At 36.1% G+C, this 20,159-nt stretch overlaps 1 protein-coding gene across 3 annotated transcripts in view; it reads right to left on the reverse strand.

Moving 5' to 3' along the window:
• rxfp1 (relaxin family peptide receptor 1) overlaps positions 1-20,159 on the reverse strand; it is a 72,395-nt gene that overhangs the window by 27,265 nt on the left and 24,971 nt on the right. For all 3 annotated transcript variants that reach the window (XM_048176908.1, XM_048176907.1, XM_048176906.1), the window contains one exon: positions 4,631-4,714. In XM_048176908.1, the coding sequence (XP_048032865.1) occupies positions 4,631-4,714 (84 nt within the window). The remainder of the gene's footprint in view (positions 1-4,630; positions 4,715-20,159) is intronic.

Below are 20,159 nucleotides of genomic sequence, written 5' to 3' on the forward strand. Positions count from 1 at the left end.
GGGAGAGAAATGCTGACTATGACCCCAAGAACACCATCCCTACAGTCAAGCATGGAGGTGGAAACATTATGCTTTGGGGCTGTTTCTCTGCTAAGGGTACAGGACGACTTCACCGCATTGAGGGGCCGATGAACAGGGCCATGTACCGCAAAATCTTGGACGAGAATCTTCTTCTTTTAGCCAGAACACTGAAGATGGGTCTTGGATGGGTCTTCCAGCATGACAATGGCCCAAAACATTCCGCCAAGGCAACAAAGGAGTGGCTCAAGAAGAAGCACATTAAGGTCATGGAGTGACCTAGCCAGCCTCCAGACCATAATCCTATAGAAAATCCATGGAGGGAGCTGAAACTTCGAGTTGCCAAGCGACAGCCAAGAAACCTTAAGGATTTAGAGAGGATCTGTAAAGAGAAGTGGACCAAAATCCCTTCTGAGATGTGTGCAAACCTGGTGACCAACAACAAGAAATGTCTTACCTCTGGGCTTTCCAACAAGGGTTTCTCCACCAAGTACTAAATCATGTTTTGCTTGCGGATCAAATACTTATTTCACTCACTGAAATGCAAATCAATTTATAACCTTTATATAATGGGTTTTTTTCTGGATTTTCCAGAAGGAGATCAAATAATTGTTTTCCCCACTGTAGTTGTTAAAGATCATTTAAGATAAAGGACATAAAGCCTATTGTACGTGAAGACTGAAAACAAACGTGTAATCTGATGGTGTCAGCAGTTAGATAGTTCAATAAAGTCTGCCAGACAGAATTAAGCCACAAGATAAAAGTCTTTATCGCAGTTAAACAGAGCAAATGATCGCCCTCAAATCCAAGGATTGTAAATGACTCGACAGACCATCTGTGGCCCAACACATTGTACCAATAGACTCTTATCTGTGTTAAACACTGGGGAAGGAAGTGAAAGCACAAAGGCAGAACAAAAGACGCAGGGAGGCTACAGTAAAAAAAAACAAACAAAAAAAACAAATTCCGACACAACAGGATGGCCCACAGTGACTAATTTAGGGAGAAAAGGGGAGAAGAGATGGTGCAATAATAAAGCTCACACTGTCTCCAGACCAATCAACTATTTTCAGTGCTGAATTTGATGGTAATGAGGGGTACGAATACAGCAGAGTCATCACTGCCAACATGGACTGGAGTTTAATTGCTTATTCAGGCCAGTTTATTGTGGGTTGCTTAGTTCTTCTTGTAGTTCATTAATTAACAATGGTCCATGTGCTGGGATGCATGTAGGGAATGTTTCCATCACATCTGCTATAATTGAATCTGCTTAAGTTGTTTTGCTATGTAAATGACCTGAGCTCATTGGAGGACAACATAAGTGACTGAAAATTATTTCTGACCAATGAAGTGTAAATTTATGGAAGCTCATTTCTGCCACAGTTTGGCAAATCATAATTGACTTAAAAAGTCAAATTATGATACAGATCATAAGTGAGATAAATAATCATGAGATAAAAAGGTGAAATACTATAAATACATACATAAATACATAAAAGGTAAAAAATTATGAGATAAAAGCCATTTGTAATTAGTACATTTGGAAACACTGTAAATTAGGTACAAATATTCACTATTAAATTTGCTTATTAGCATGCATATTACTTGCATATTAGCTATTTATTAGTACTTATAAAGCACATATTAATGCCTTATTCTGCATGAGCATATTCTAGACCCCTTATCCCTACCCCATACCTAAAAATAACCACTACAACAACTACCTTACTATCAATAAGCGGTAATTAGGAGTTTATTGAGAGAGAAGTACTTGATAGTAAATATATGTACCCTAATCTAAAGTATGACCCTATATTTATCACTCACATCATTATCTCTTTATAACTTATGTCATCATTTTGACTTTTTAGGCTTATAAATATGACTTTATCTGCTAATTTTGAATTTTTATGTCATAATTATGATTTACTGAGGGATGAGTTTTTCTTATGATTCATGCTGAAACCAGAAATGCTTAAACATTTTACATATTTGACATATCATTAGTTGATGTAAATTCATATGGATAGAAAACATAATTAAATTTTGATTCTTATTACACTGGCTGTCAAAAGTACCTGGATATTTGAGTCATGTATAAATGTCATTGTATTAAATTGTAAAATGACATTAATTTAAAAGAACAATAGCATAATCACACTTTTAAAGCAACACTAAAAACGTTTATTTCAGTGTCCTTGTTACACACGTTACATAGTTACTATAGTAATTAATTATGTATAATTACATTAGTATTATTACTCATTACTTGTACAATTACACTGTATAAAGGACACCTTAAAATAAAGTTTTAAAAAAAATCATACAACAAAACACATATGGTTCCTAATTAAGACAAAATCATTGCTTTGACATTTTCTGGTTGTTGAATGTGAGTGAACATGTCCCTCGAGTCCACAATGTGATAAAGTTCACCTGTGGTTCCTTTGCCTGTGTGTCTGTGTGAACTTGAGAGGAACTGAATCACCACTAAAAATCACCTTGAGATAAGCTGGTTACAAGTCACAGCAAAAAAGGTTGGACACATATTGTCCAGTCATGTTTGTTTATTTGAGCTTTGCAGTGGCACTGCAATATCACACTGTTTTCACACCCAGGCTCCATCTGAACATGCATCTGTGATCAATCCTGCCTATCACCTCCAATCGTAAACCATATAAGCCAAGATATGAGCTGTCTAACAGTTATGAGTGGTCCTAATCTTCTTTCATTTCCTGACCAAGTATCAAAGTAATATTTCTGAAAACATCAAACAGCCTTTTAAAAATGATTTTAAAGGAGAGACTTTTTTTTTTGCTGTCCATTCTAAGCTGTTAACCTGCCTGTCCAATCATGTTTTTGGCAAAAAGAGAGCATTACGCATGACTCTAATCATCAGACACACAAGTCTTAAAATCTCCAAACAGAGTAAATATTGATGAGTGGAAAGAGTGTAATCACATAAAAACACAGCAGGGATTCATAACGTGATGTTTGGGAATGATCAGGTGGTTTTGTCTGTCCTGAAGTGGCCAGTAAGTAAATACAGCTGTACTGACAGCATTTGACAGGAAAATATTGCTTGTCAGAGCACGTCAGCCAGATAACAGAATATCAAAGTGGGACATGAATAGAATCCAAAAAGAAGAAAAAGTGTTCAATTTAAAGGGTTAGTTCACCCAAAAATGAACATTCTGTCAGTAATTACTCACCCTCATGCCGTTCCACACCCGTAAGACCTTCGTTCATCTTTGGAACACAAATTAAGATATATTTGATGAAATCCAAGAGGTATATGACTCATCCATAGACATCAATATAATCAACACTTTCAAGGTCCAGAAAGGTAGTGCAGTGGTTCAACCTTAATTTTATGAAGCGACGAGAATACTTTTTATGCACAAAAACAAAACAAAAATAATGACTTTATTCAACAATATCTTCTCTTCTTTGACATTCTCATAAGTTGTTTACGTCCAGTGCTTCCAGATTCTATGTCCGAACGCTGACTCATTATTGGTCGGCTCCTGCATCAGCATCATCATCATCATCAAAATATCTAAATTTGTGTTCCGAAGATGAACAAAGGTCTTGAGGGTGTCAGTTGTTTGTTTTGAATCATTCAAATTGATCCAATTCAGTGAGCATACAAGTATCCCAGCTATAATATTATGTTCTCTCCACATGCATACTCTTTAATTTCAGGATAATTGGCTATTTATTAAATCTTGTGTTCAAGTGCCTGGATTTGTAAGAAAAAAGAACTACATTTTACAGCTTTTGCAAACTATGGACTAATAATGCGCTTCTCTGACAAACCAATTACTTGTTATGAATACTAATAAAGCAATTTCTCCATTGTACACAAAAAGCATTAAATGCAAATGTTATGATAATATATACTGTACACAACTGTCCAAAAGTTTGGGCTCAGTACGATTTTCAATATGCTTTAAAAGAAGTACCCCAGTCTTCAGTGTCATGTGATCCTTCAAATATCATTCTAATAAGCTAATTTGACACTTATTAGGATTGTTAAAACAAGTGCTGCTTAATATTTTTGTGGAAACCATGATGCAGTTTTTTTTAGGATTCTTTGATAAATAAGAAGTTCAAAAGAACAGTTTTTATTTGAAATAGAATTTCTTTGTAACAATGTAAAACTCTTCACTGTTACTTTTGATAAATTGAATGCATTCTTGCCGAATAAAAGTAATAATTTCTTTTAAAAAGACCCCCAAACTTTTGAACAGTAGTGTAAACAGTATATAAATCAAATATCTTATATAAACGTATTACTTTTTTTTTTTTACAACAAATAGCTACACATGCTCTCGAGGGACTCTTTTAGTGTGCTTATTTTAATAATGTGAATAGCAATATCCATGTCAGACTGAAAAAGGTCTTGTGCATTTATTATTCTAACTGTCCATCTTTCTGTTGTTTCAGCATGTGGAAGGACAAAATACAGCTGCCAAATGTGTTAAACCAAATTTTACACGCATAGTATTTCTAAAAGAAACATGCAAAAAATTCCCTACACAAGGTTCAAGTTTTTTTGAATTGTTGTAAAGCTTAAACCTCTGAAATATAAAAATGAGAGCATACTTACAGCAGGCGTTTGACTTAGTTCCAAGGTTATTACTGGGGATGCCGAAATAGTTATCAAAGAGATGTGGCCAACCATTATTGTCTCCTAAAAGAAAAACAAGAAGAAGTAAAGGGTTAGTCTGTAGTCAGTGTCACGGGTGTTCACGTGTGCATCAGAAAGATTTAACACATTAATGGCACAACAAAGACCATTATGGAAAATGGCTAAGAACCATTTTGCAGGGTCTTTGGTTCAACAAATGTGCCTCCACTCCTTCTCTCAGGGTAAGTTGCATAATACATAACACATTTGGTTTTGTTCTTTTTTAAGACTCATGTTAACCTACTCAGCAACCCCTGTCAATCATCTTGACACTGGTTGCCAACTACAAAAGTCGTATAGGAAATGAAGCAGGTGGCATGCAAAATAGGTGTGACTTTCGTGGCGTTTCCTGTCTCCTGACACCTCACACTTAACATCTCAAACAACCTTCCGCCTTTCTCAATCCACCTTCATCCATCACTGTCAGGGAGATCTCATTTGTATTCGTAGGTATTCAAATGCAAAAAAAATCATTTACACTATTGTTCAAGAGTTTGGAGTCAGATGATTTTGTTTTTAAATAGTTTTTCAAGAAATCAATACTCATTTTCTGCCAGGACACATTAAATTGATCAAAAGTCACAGTTAAAACTTCTACATTGTTAAAAAAAATTGTATTTCAAATAAATGCTGTTCTTCTGAACTATTCATCAAAGCGTCCTGAAAAAAGTATCATGGTTTACTCAAGCAGCACAAGCGTTTTTAATAACAAGAAATGTTTCTTGAGAAGCTAATCATCATATTAGAATGATTTCTGAAGGATCATGTGACACTGAAGACTAGAGTAATGATGCTAAAAATTCAGCTTTGCCAATGTAGGAATAAATTACATTTTAAAATACATAAAAAATTTACTAACATTTCACAAAATGACTGTTTTCACTGTATTTTTGAGCAAATAAATCCAGGCTTGGTGAGCATATAAGAGACTTATTTTAAAAACATTAAAACAATCTGTGTATTAAAACATAAATAAACTGCAGACAGTAATGCGTAATACAATACCTGTAATATAGTATGTATGTAATGATGTGTAAAGGTAATGATGTTAAAGGTACAGTAGACTCAAGCTGGGTTCTTAATGTCAGATTTGTCCATTGGCTCAAAAGAGAGCACATTCTCAGCCTGACAATTCTATTAATAATCCAGCTGCCTCACTGAGAATTGACCTCTCAGCCCAAATGGTCAGCACATGGGGATAGTGACCTGCCAAAGGCAGGGGGAGCCACACTGTCTGTATTTAATTAAACATTCTGGGGATGGATGGATGGATGGATGTGTGGGCGGGTATTAGTACCAACTAACATGTAAATTGTATAATGTAAATGGTTTTCTACAATTACAGGTTTTTCCAAACAAATGGAAGGAACAAGCAGAGGGGTGTACAAAAAAAATCTTTATTTGACACAAATATACTTAAATATAATCATACAAAACACACAATACATTAGAAAAATACACAAGTTACAAGTACAAAACTACTTTTACATAAAAGTAGCATTCAGTGGCCACCAGTAATGATATATCTTGATTTGACAATATCAATATCCCTTGGGATAATTCAACATTTGGGAAGGAAAAAAAAGAAAAGAAACAGAAACCCCAATAAATTCAATGCAAACAAGTTCGCTATAATGCGACTTGAACACACACGCACACAATCAGGTGCACTTGAAGAAGCCGGACGACTTCTCCGCAACACAGCACCACGATCAAGCTGCCACACAGCAGCAAATCAGCAACGGACAAATTTCTATAAAATACTCAGTTTGGTCATTAGCCACACATACACAAATTTAAAATTACTTCTTTGAAGCAGCAAACAATTTTCAAAATACCATATGAAGACCTACTTGCAGCACAACTGACTGGCCCTCAATAAGAGTGGTGAACGATCCACCAGTATTCTCTGGATCACGCTAAATAAACAGTCCATTATTAGCCGACACCACTAAAAATAACACGGCAACATAAATCAAAACAATTACATACCCCGAAGTGCCTTGATGCGGTTGAACACCCTCAGGCCCACACCCAGAGTTAGAGGAGAATTTCAACCTTATACAACAGGTTACGGCGTTTACTGCAAGCTTAGTGCTTGACGCACATCAAATTGTTCTTGCAACACGAACAACACACAGCCTGTACACCATGCCGGAAGAAAACGGAAGTAAAAGGAAATCTCCATGATTTTTAAAGGGGCCGTGAACTTGACTTCCACCCAGCTCCATCCACCCACGCAGAATGAAAACCCCCGCCCCAAGGATCAACCCATTACAGATGGATGGATGGACTGCATTTATATCCACAGTTGTGCATTAAGATAAACTGAATAAACTAGAGCAACTAGTATGATTTAACAGGACTTTAATTCTTCAAGGTCCACAGGAGCCCATATGAATTGTTAAAAACGAATAAAAGTGGACTCTTCCAGATCTTCACGATTTCACACTTACAAATAATCAGATAAGTAAAGAGCACACATATTCACTGTGCTGTCTGGGGGAAGGGCTCTGAGCTTGGAAGTTGTGGAACTGTTGAGGAACAGAGGTGAGCTGGCTATGTATATATATATATATATATAGGCCTCCTCTCATGCTGGTTGGATAGATCATTTGAACGTGTTCCTCCCAAACTTTGTTAATAAAACATCATTACAAAGTATAATAAAACATAACAAAAACCATATTCACAAGGATGTAGGGAAAAAGATATTCTCATAAAAATATATTTTATGTAATAAAAATAGTGTTCTTTTATATATAATTAATATACATATTTTATATATTTTTTAAAATTGACAGCAGTCTGACAAAGAAAACTGATTTTCTAAAGATGATTCAGCTCAGTAATTCTCTTCTAACTGGTGCTCTTTCTGTTTAGCCAAATTATGCATGGTTAAATGCAAGCACGCCGCCTCAGAGAATATCTTCTGGGGTCATTAACAATAAACATATTTAATTTTACTTAGTGTTTAAGGATAAAGGAAATGACTTCTGTGATGCTGAAACATCAACACTTTGCTTGAGTAGCTCATTATCCATCAATTTTCTATGGCATTCCTTTCGTGTCATGCAGGTAATTGATTAAGCATGGGTGAAATGCAAATGTTAATTAAACATCTAAGCTGTGCTACAAAGACCTCAAACAGTCTTTTAATAAACTTTTCCAAGAAAGTGAGCAATGCCAGGCAGCCGAATTTAGATGATTTTTATGTTGTAGCCTATATATCTATATAAAATATCCTATATTCTTAATATTGCATCAACAGAAATATTTTTGTTTTGTTTTGTTTACATCATACCACAATTTCAATCTAGGGGTGTTCAAATAAGTCATTCTCTCATTTTAAACTCAAGTGCCAAAATGGCAGGGCTGATGACTTTCGTAAACTGTAATGGAAAAAAAATGTATACCTGTCAAACGTTCATAAAAATATTAAGCAACCTGGCACCATATAGAAATGCATTACTTCACAACAATTTACAATAAAAAATAAATAAATAAATAAAAAAAGAGACATACCTACAGAGATATTCAAATATTGTTACCAGGACAAAAAATAGGTCATATTCAAATGGCATAAATAAATGATTAAGCATAATAAAAAATAAATTTAAAAAAATCCTATCTGGCATCTCAATTAATATTCTCACTCAAAGGGTTGGTTCACACAAAAATGAAAATTCTCTAATTAATTACTCACCCTCAAGTCATCCCAAGCCCGTAAAACTTTTGTTCATCTTCGGAAAAAAAAAAAAAAAAAAAATCTCTTTGAAACGTCAAAAGTGGTGGTTGCGTAGCTCTCAGATTTCATCAAAAAGATTTGTGTTCCGAAGATGAATGAAAGTCTTACAGGTATGAAAGGACATGAGGGTGAGTAATTAATGACAGAAATTTCATTTTTGGGTGAACTAACTCTTTAATTATTATCTTACAAACAGGCTTTAGGATATTGCAAATAGTAGGTAGTCTTATCTAGACATAGTAGCAAAGTCATCTGCCTTCAATTAAGGTTTAGCATGTATTCCACAAAACAAGCATGTATCCCCCTTTGGACTGTGTTGTTCAGTGGAATTAAAGGAACTTCAACTGCTTTTCCTATTAGAACCATAAAAAGGAATAGTTCACCAAAAACTGAAAATTCTCTCATTACGCACCTTCATGTCATTCCAAACCTGTATGTTGTTATTTTTCTCTGTAGAACACAAAGGGGAAAGTATTTGAAAGGATATGGACTGATTTGGAACAATAATAACTACTGACAGACTCATACTTTTTTCTTTTTCTTTTTTTCTGTTCTTTCTCTTTTGTAAACCATTTATTTAAGAGAACATTTCTGTTCCTTTCATTTGGGGCAGGGTACTCACAATCTTTTCCTCTAATCTACCACTTGCAAAAAAAAAAAAAAAAAAGGACCTCTTATAACACTATACTACACACAACATGAGTGAACAGCATTGCAAAGACTTTAAATCCACCAGGAAATGCTGCTATTTGTGTCCCAGCAAGGCTCTGAAAGGTTATTTCTTCCCCATCCATGTCACAATTACAGCAGCTCACACTGTTGGTTATATTGAGCAGCAGTAAGGCAGCCATTAGTAAAACCAACATATAATCTTTGGTCACACTTTAGTTAAGGGTCCAATTCCCACTATCGACTAACTATTAACAATGACTTTTGCCTCAATAAACTCCTAATTACTGCTTATTAATAATAAGTAAGGTAGTTGTTAAGTTTAGGAATTGGGTAGGATTAAGGGATGTAGAATATGGTCATGCAGAATAAGGCATTAATATGTGCTTTATAAATACTAATAAACAGCCAATATCCTAGTAATATGCATGTTAATAAGCAACTAGATAATAGTGAGAACTGGATTCTAAACTAAAGTGTTACACTGTACACTTCTATTACTCTATTGTGTCTTGACTGAAAGTTTGCCCCATCAAACATAATTGTCACGACTCCCTGTGTCTGTTTAATGGACTATTCTTTTGATATTCTTTTGTCTTGTTGTGCCTATGTTAAGTTCCTGTTTATTTAGTTTCAGTTACCAGTTGTCTCCTTTGTAATCTTGTTAGTTTCCATAGAATCTCTTGTTTGTTGCCATGTCAACTGATCATACACCAGTCCTTCACTTAGTCTCTTGTTACCTTTATGAATTTAAACCCTCATCGTCTAATCATGGTCTTGTGTTAATGTTTCATGCTGGTATGGTTTCTAATGTTTATTAAATGTTATCTCATCGTTGATCTGCGTCAAGCCTCCTGTTTCGGATTTATCAAGTCAAGCCAGCGCATGACAATAACAATACCCAATTTAGATAAAGGGTGTTTCCAAAGAAAAGCTCTCCACCACTAATACGCTTCACTTTATTAATGTCTCTTAACAACACATCATGATTAATCTGTGACACTGTCATCCTTAAAAAGTGGATGAACATCACATCAAGTGGGTAGTATCGATTTTGTGAATTTGGTGTGATAACATGTTACTGTCTGATAACGTTAAAATCTGTAATGAGGATGTTTGTAAAACATATGAATGTGATGCAGCTGTTGAGCTTTTTAAATCTAAGCATTACCACACTACATCCTCTATGCATCATTGCTGCTTTTTCAGGCTTGGCAACAGAAACGTAAAATGACAAGGAAGATTAAGTGCTGAGGTAATATCTCATCCCAGTGTAACATTTAGATTAATTACCTTGTTTATACGGCTGGTCCATGACAAATGGAACAAAATTATTACAAAAACTACAGATAAAGATGACCACTGCATTTCAGGTAATGCAGAACTAATTTTAAATAACCAAATGCTTACAAATAAACAGCAATCTAAAGAAATGAGTGTCTACTTAACTGCTGTTATGGGAAATAAAAAAATAAATAAAATGAATGAAATAGGCTATATTTATTCATAAATAATATGAATAAGTATATCTATACACACACAAACACACACACACACACACACACACACACTCAAAGGCTACTTTATTAGGTAAACCTTGCTAGTACCGGGTTGGACCCACTTTTACAATACTCAGGCTGTGGCATTTAAACGATGCTTCCTGTTCAAAGTTTACTGTTCTTATCTGACAGGAGAGGCACCCAGTTGCTGCAGGGTTTGACGTGTTGTGCGTTCAGAGATGCTCTTCTGACCTCAGTTGTAACAAGTGTTTATTTGAGTTACTGTTGCCTTTCTATCAGCTTGGACTAGTCTGGCCATTCTCCTCTGACCGCTGGCATCAACAAGGCATTTTCACCTACAGAACTGCCTCTCACTGGATGTTTTCTCTTTTTCGGACCATTCTGTGTAGATGGTTGTGTGTGAGAATCCCAGAAGATCAGCATTTACTGAAATACTCAGACCAGCCCATCTGGCACAAACAACCATGCCACATTCAAAGTCACTTAAATCATCTTTCTTCCCCATTCTGATGTGTGTGTGTGTGTGTGTGTGTGTGTGTGTGTGTGTGTGTGTGTGTGTGTGTGTGTGTGTGTGTGTGTGTGTGTGTGTGTCATAGATCATCATAGCTCTCATTTAGTTATACAGTATGTTTTATACAACTCTATCTCGTGGAAATTGACTAGGCCCATTGAAAGGATAACGTGTCTGGCTAGCCATTACCTTCAAGGTTAAATCAATGAAACTCAAGATGAGCATCTTTAATCAGGTTGTCAATGGTGTGATTACTGTGATATACTGTTGATGTCATATTGTGTCCCTCAGCTATGACTATTTCATCCAGACAGGAAAATATAGAAGTCCCAAGCCATCCATTTCATAACATAAGGCTGTTTTAACAAGAGAGCACATATAACTCTGGGGGGTTCAAATTCTAAAAATAAATGTAAACGTGTCATTGGTCAAACATTGAATTCACATGACGTGTCACAGCACCTTCTACTACATAGACATAGTTTTCACTCACAAACGACCTTTCTAACAGATGCAAGCGAGATTGATGTGACATGGCCACTGCATTCCCATGGTGCACCTGTCTTGGAGCATTTTATAATAGCACACTGAGAAGACAAAATACACAAGATACAACATCATAAGCACATTAGTGTAGCTTCTAACTCGATAAATGCAATACATTTCAACAAATCATTTCAGTCCACTTTGAGTTGAGAACTTTATCCCATGCACAGTCTAATCATACTGACAGCATTGATGCTTCACAGACAACAAAAAAGTAAACTGGATCTCAGAAAAAGAACCTGTTATCAGTTCATTTGTATTCTTTGTTGTCACAACACAATGGCATCAATGAAGCACAAAAAGTTCACAAAATAGCATTTTTTTTAAAGTGGCATTTTTAAACCATTAGAGATAATGAAATGGACAACTGGTTGGGTTTCCAATCATAAAATGAAAACAAACGTGTGCCAATCAAACAATTTCCAGTAATATTAAGATTAATCTTATGAAAGATGTAAATGTAAGTGTGGAGGAAATGTGTTACGATTTACATATTTCTGGTGCTGCAAAATTTTTGAGAATTTTGAAGTTCTGCATGATAAGACTTTCATATAAGACAAAAGCCTCTGGCTATAATAAGAAGCTCAACATTTACAAATATTTAGAATTAATGTTATTTTCTAACATTTTAATTTTATTTGGAATCTATAAAGTATCTAGTTCAGCACTAAAGAAAATATTTAATATTTTATTAATAATGAGACAGAATGAGTCAGTGTGTCTGAATAATTCAATACACTGTCTAAATCTAGACAGCTGCTGTGTCAGAAACCTAAAAATGCGACCCTCAGGGCAGCATATGGAAATAGGAAGACATCAAGACATGTCGAATTCAATGTTTTCATAACATCCTTTCCACTAAATTACCTTTATCTGGTTATTTTAAGGCAGTGTGGATGTATCCTTCACTATCTTTGATATCCTACAATCCTATGCATGCAACAGCTGGTGGAAAGAATAAAAATGGCATCTGACAGAGAAGTTGAAAGCAGAAAATGAGTTTTTAATGCACTCTTTCTTTTTTTCAACCTGTAATTACATTTCCACAGAGAAATAACTTTTGAAGTCACTAAATATTTTCTTGGTCTAAAGCTCTCTTGAATATGTTGTAGATCATTAGACATGGCATTATGGTGCCTTGTAAAGCCCGGGACACACCAAGCTAACATCAAAGAACTAGCGGCAACAAATGCTGACTGTGTTGTCCCCTCTCATCGGGTGTGCCTCGACCAAAAAGCTGCGCATGAACAGACCAAAAGGACTAAAGGTGACTGTCAACTAGCATGTGCAGTCTAAGCCTGCGTCTAAGTATCTAAATATATAAATATCTGTCTATATCAGCAGGCATCAATAGTCAAAAGGGGGCAATTGTGACCTAATGATTAGAGAGTTGGACCCCGAAAGTCATGGCACCTAACTCCCAATCAGAGATGGAAACTCGAGTCTGCGACTTGGACTTTAGTTGCACTTCAGTTGCAAAAAAAAAAAAAAAAAAAGACTTGCAACTTGACTTGGACTTGTGAACAACTGACTCGAGACTTGACTTGGACTTGAAGACAGAGACTTCTGAAAAATGTCTTTTGGCATGGCATTCCCGATTATGTTCTCTTTACTACCCCACATGACGACACGAAACACTACATTTTACTATTTATTCATTCCCAAATATGTGCTGCAGCAGCGAATCACAAATCATCTCTAAACACACCAAGTCAGCAAGCATGTGACGCATCTGAAGGCACGCACATTTTTCACCCATTTGAAAACTTCTGTTAAATAAATTAGCAACACATAATAAAAATATAGCCAAGCATTACCTTGCGATAAATGTTGTCATTTAATTTGAAAAGCAATCAATTAATCCAAAAGAAAAGTTGTGGTGTTGCACAGCTGCAGAGGCTTGTGGTCCATTTTCAAGAAGTAGCCTATGTCCTTTTCATGCCCCCCCCCCCCCCCCCCCCCCCCAATTATTTGCTAATATATGCATATAATATCCAGATTTACCAAGTTAATTTGTTCTAATCTAAATGGTATAATTTTGTATAAAGTTGGAAAGTAATAGTAATGATTTAAGTAATATTTTGTGTGCTTTACTGAGCAATTTTAAAATAAAAGTAATCAGTTAATTACAGTAACAAATAGCTGAAAAATTTTTGCTAAAAATAGAACAAAGACTTGACTTGGAACCCTAAAGACTAGAGACTTGACTTGACTAGACTTGAACCTCAAAGACTTGACTTGGACTTGGACCACAGGGACATGAACATGTCTGCTCCCAATCTATCCCCAGGCACTGCAGCACACTGCTCTGAGTGTGAGTTCAATACTGTGTGTGCACTTGGATGGGTAAAATGCAGAGCACAAATTTCAAGTTTGGGACACCATACTTAACCATACATCATGTCACTTTCACCGTTTTTGTCATTCAAAAAGAGAATGCTCAGGTAAGATGATGTAAAATTATAACAGCCTTCTGTCTGTACCATCTTGACTTCTTTGCTTGCTTTCATTACATTCGCTTTTATTCTTGTGCATGGACTCATTCACAACATGCTGAATCGGCCCAAAAAACCCAGATGGTGTCTGACTACAGCCAACAGTGCAGAACACACCAAAAAGATAAGCCGGCGATGTTCAAAAACGGCACGACATTGCCCAGCAGCTGACCTTCGGTTTGGTGTGTCCTGGCCTTAAGCCTGTCTGAATTCTTAGAAGGAACCTTTATACACTGTAAACCCTAATGCTCAAAATACTTAATTGGTTTGAGTAGAACAAACTTAAATTGCTCAAATTAGTTCAGTTAAATTAACTGCTATGAGTATTTAGAACTTTCTTTTGAGTTCACAGAACTGATTTTTTTTTTTTTAAGTAAACTGAACTGTTTCATTGTTTTGAGTTGTGTGAACTTAAGTTTAACTGAAACTGGACTGGGATTTGTATTTCCGAGCATTTTTTGCCCATTGCACTCGAAAGGGACAGTACATGCTAAAATGATGTGTTATATAATGTTTTTTTTTTTTTTTTGCGCAAGATTAATGGTGAGGGAGATTTAGTAGTGATTAATGATTTGTTATGCTAATTTAGAAGAGTTTCTGTTAATGTGGGTTTTTGGAGAGTTACCATCATGGTTACAAGTAGCGCATGTGGCTTGGTATGAGAGCAGGTAAGTTACATGTTTTAAGTTGCTGTACTTATTCAGTTAGTGCTATACCATGCTATTGTTAACATGTTAGCAAATTAACAAGTTGGTGTTTTCTGTATTTTTTAGGGTTTACAGTGAAGTAAATAACTCATTTGATTTGCAAGAACTCAAACTAAAAAAGTTAATTAACTAAATATTTTATGTTAATTGCTATTAAAATGTATGAGTTAGCTAACTTAGTACTTCAAGTTACGAGCAAATAACATTCATGAGTACTACAAACTCAAAACTTGAAAGTTCTTCTTACTTAAAATTGGGAACATCAACTCATAAATGCTGCAACTTATTCTCAAATTTTTTGAGTAAGCCCAACTTATTCGGGTTTACAGTGTACAACAATCCTATTCTGTTCAATCATTGACTGACTGGGCAGCTGCCTTCTGTTTCAGATACAGCCAGTTTGAAAATATGGGTAAAAAGTCAAGAAAACAAAAGGTATTCAACGTGCTTTTTTAGTTTAGGAGATAAACTATTAGAGAGATTGCTTAACACTCTGTGGTCTGAAAACGCGCATTGCATTATTTCACATTGCAGCAAAACAGACTTAAAATACTCCGTCATTTTTTGTCATAGAGACATAAGTAATATATCAATTGAAACTATAGAATATCTTCTTTTATTTGTATACACTCAGAGTAAAAACAAAATGTTGTGCTTTTTGTAAAATAAAGAAAACATGATGCGTGATTTCTCCTCTCCCTCTGAACGAAGTCCAATCTGATAGTTCTCAGAAAATGAACTGTAACTTAGTGAATACTAATCACAAAAAAATTAAACTTATGTCTAAAAAAACGTTAAGATGTCAGGTTTTAAATCATGTAAGTCAAATAGAAAACAAACCTTCTGTGTTTATGTAATCTGTATGAAAAGAGAGCCATGTCAGAAGTCCGTGATTCAGCTCATTATCTGCTAACGCGGCCACGCCCACAGAGCCAGCGCTATTCAGACGCAAATTCAGAGGCAATACATGCATTCATCGTCTCAATCGTGTATTTATTGTCTTGAAAAGTGTTTATCTGGATGTAAAAGTCATGGTTAGCGAGCTCTAGAAGACATGCAGTTAGTTCCTGTTTTCTTTTATGAGTTTTTGTTTCTTTAGCGCCCTCCGGCTGCAGTATGAATTGGAAACTCCATTCATGGAATAGCCTCTTCTTCTTTTAGATGAATTTGTGGACTAAAAATGCACAGAGAGCGCCCTCCGACTTCAAGTATGAATTGAAAACACCAGCGCTCATAGTAATGACAATGAATATTAAATAAATATAACTCCTCTGTATAGAAAATTGACATAAGCATATGAGAATCCAATATTTCTCCAAATGTGCATGCTTTTAAACTAAAAGCCTATATTCAGACTCTTTGTATCACAGAAATACATTATATTTTAAAGTATAATATAAAACAATTACTTTATATTGTAATAATATTTTTCTGTATGTTTCATATATCATGATGAGCTTGAGACATCACAGAAGGTTTTTTTTTACCTGACTGAAATGCCTCATTAATATGCAAGTCATTTCAGCTCATTACTATGCAATTCTTTTGTCTTCTCAGGTGAGAATGGCCCATTATTCAGTGGTGATTCACGCCTCCACGCATACTGTGTTTCTTGGCAAAAAGTGTCTTACAAAAACTAAATCAATATATTGTTTTATATGAAGGAATAGGCAGCATAATATTTACATAATTTTAAAGCAAAAACTCCAGTTTACAACCTCCAATACCCTAAAGTATTGTAACACAGATTTACTATACTTTTTTTGCCCTTATTTCAGTGACTTAAGTTTTTTGTTTTTTCAATAACCACGCATAAATGTTATTCCTTCAAAAACACAAACATGTACATACATGTTCCTCACATATTATGGTAGCCTAGTTTGTGCTGAATACAGTGTAATGACACTTTTTCCATTAATATGTTTATGAACAACTGAAAAAAACACAAATGTCAGGGCATGTCAAAACTTCTCCAGGCCCCAAATCAGTCTCAGACTCCAGAGGGTTAAACATGTATGCTATGTTTCTTTGTGTTTATCACTGCTTGCTTGAGAGTCCTAGTTTCTAGTTTCTAGTCTGTGTCAGTTTCATTCAGTTCAACTGTTGTTCATTAAATGGAGTTCCAAACATAGGTTCGGGAGGAGCATAAACATCTAGTCCTGCCTCCATCAGCCTCGTGGAGCCCACCAGCCCCACTCCACCTTACCCACTGCCCTGTCAGCCATCACCCAAGCAGACAGAGCTGAAGCTGAACTCCACCGCAGACACGGAGTCAGCACCTGCCGAGGAGAAAGTGCCAGGAAACAAAACCGAGTCATATACTGCCCCCGGACCCTGTGCCCATTGTCATGTCTGACCAGGTGAGGGAGACTGCTAACACGCATGTCCCCAGAGTATTAGTGGAGCTTGAGGACTTGTATGGAAGCCCGCCCACACTCCCACCACTATGAATGTGCTGAGCCTGGCATCTGGGAATGTAACAGATGATTTTGAAGAGGATATTTCCCGGTTTCTCCCATCCCTGCTGGTCTTGCCCAGCATGAACTCTCCAATGCACCCACTGGTCCCCACTGAAGCAAACTCTGCAGCAGACTTCTACCCAACAGTCAAAGCACCATTACATCATGAAAGTGTGGACTCTGAGGAAGATTGCGAGGGCTTAGGGTTCCATTTGGGACAGGGCCAATGTTTTGTTGGAAGGGGCTTGTCTGTTGTGAGACTTCAATGTAAAAGCTCCTATGAGGTGGCAGAGATGAGCATTGTAGCCGATGACAGACATGAATGCAGTGCAACTCATCATTGCAACTCGATTTCTGCACGATGTAAATAAGAGATTCATTGTGCAGTCTAGACAGCGTTATTGATTATAACAGGAGTTTTGGTGAAAGTTGATAGCTCCAGCAATTATAAAGGGAGCGTTCTTTGATTAAAAAACGTACCAAGCACAATGTTCTCTCACCATTCCTGATACTAACATGCTCTCACAGCGTTTGGTGTGGTCTTACGGCTATCAGAGCAGAAACGAAAGCTGGTGCTCTCCGTTTGTTTTCCATCATCTCCATGCGCGTTCATATGTAAATTGTGTGAGCTTGTTTCATCCATTAGATCAAAAGATCTGAAAAAAAAAACAACAGCATACATTTACCCGCCCATAGACCCTCCCCTCGAAGAAATCAGGACATAAGTGGTTGAAAGTGAACAAAAGAGACAGATTAAAACACCAGGTGTAAACAGGTATGCGTCTCCCTCATCTACTTGTTATCCGATTGATCAAAACGCATCTTATTATCAGGTTTAAACAGGGCCTTGGAAGGTAATGTTATTTTAGCTTGGTTAGCTTGGTTTCAATAAAAACTGTTTTAGGACTAACAAGGAACTTTAGAGTTCTGAAATTTACAGGATGTTTTAATAGTACAATGACCTCTTGCATACCAAAAGATCAAGGAAAATTTCTCAGTTCACAAACCCTATAAAACATAATTTTTCAGCCTGAATTTTTAGCAACCATTAATCCAGTCTTCAGTGTCACATGATCCTTCAGAAATCATTCTGACATGTTGCTTGATATTTTTGTAGAAAACTTATGTAGATACATTTTCTTCAGAATTTTTTGACGAATAGAAAGTTCAAAAGAACAGCATTTATTTGAAATATATTTCTTGGAACATAAATGTCATATTGACAGACATTGTAGGTTGTATTGTAGGTTAAGATGATATTAAGAGTATTGTTTGTGACATTAACAGAAAACCTGACTAACATCTGCTTTACCTCCTCATTTTCTTATTTTGTTTATAATCTTGCCCCATTATCATTTGCTTGATTACTTTCTTTTGCTTCCCTGTGGTCATGATAGTATGACCTGCACTCACAAGAGACATCAATTATGAGCTTAGTACTTTGAGATATCAAGCGTAGCGTCAGTTCTGGCAGGTCATGTCAGTCAAGCTCGCATCAACTGACTCCCAGGTGAATCACGTCTACCTACAGAAATACAACGCTATCACAGCATCCATATATAAGCTCCTGAGTATTATCGGTACTATCGCATTTCTCAGGATCTAATTACCCCACACCATCCTCAGCTCCTCCTCTCATCAGTCAGGATTTGGTCTTCTGATTCCCCTTGAATCAGACTAATTCTTGAAAAATGTGTACATGTTAAATTATTGACATTAATGATATCTGCACATATGCTGGTTCTGTTCTGTTACCGTAAGGGGGGTTATTGCTGCTCTCCCTGCTCTTATCCATGCTAGGCTGCATGGATGCACAGGGAGTTCTTGCCCAGAACAGAATAATACTGCCAATCCAAACTCTATGCAATTATCAATAATATTTGCGGTCCTGACAGAAATAGTAGGCCTACTGAAAATATGAAAGGTGGATCTTTTCTGAAACTATAAATCTTGGTGGCTGCTCAGCTTTGAGGAACTGAAACAATAATTAGTTAACGTATTAACTAACATTAACTACCAATGAGCAATACATTTGTTATAGTATATATTAATCTTTGTTAAGATTATTTAAAAATACAACTGTTCATTGTTTGTTCATGTCAGTTCATCACTTTTACCATGTTATTGCTTGCTTTGAGTGCTATGACTTCATTGCAATGGACAAAACGTTTGTCCTGAATGTATAAAGAGTGCCAGAGGAACATTTCCAGTGCTCCATTCTATCCAAACGTTCATTCCATACCCTCGTTTACAATTAAATTATGAGAGAATGATGGGACTATTAGACAGCAGAGAGAAAATCAGTGGCCTCAATCAGGGCCAATTTTAAACAAAGACAACCCTCTACTTTCTCTTCGTTTGATGAGTTTCTAAGTTTGACAGGTTTTCTATAGGGTCAACAAAATCTAATGGAGAACCATGAAATGGCAGCTTAGAAAAAGAAGAGATGAGAAAGATAACTATCATTAATACGCCCAAGAAAAGCCTTGACACGTACACGATTCACATAGTGAGGTTCAGACAAATGATGACAAAGTGTAAGTGAAGCGGATGTTGACGTACGTGACAAATGCCCCTGCCACATTCCACCACTTATTTATTAAGTTACAGTTCAGTGATCTGTGATGCCGCAAGACTGTGTCAACGGCTACTGAGAAATTGTTAGCATAAATGCTTAGACACAACTGAATTAAAGAAATGTGCACCCAAAAATTTAAATTCCTATTTACTGTACTCTGTCATTCAATACCTGTCTTTAATCTGTCTTTAATCAAAACCTGTCTTTTTTTTCCA

The sequence above is a fragment of the Megalobrama amblycephala genome, linkage group LG23 (assembly GCF_018812025.1).
Source record: "Megalobrama amblycephala isolate DHTTF-2021 linkage group LG23, ASM1881202v1, whole genome shotgun sequence".
NCBI classification, from domain to species: domain Eukaryota; kingdom Metazoa; phylum Chordata; class Actinopteri; order Cypriniformes; family Xenocyprididae; genus Megalobrama; species Megalobrama amblycephala.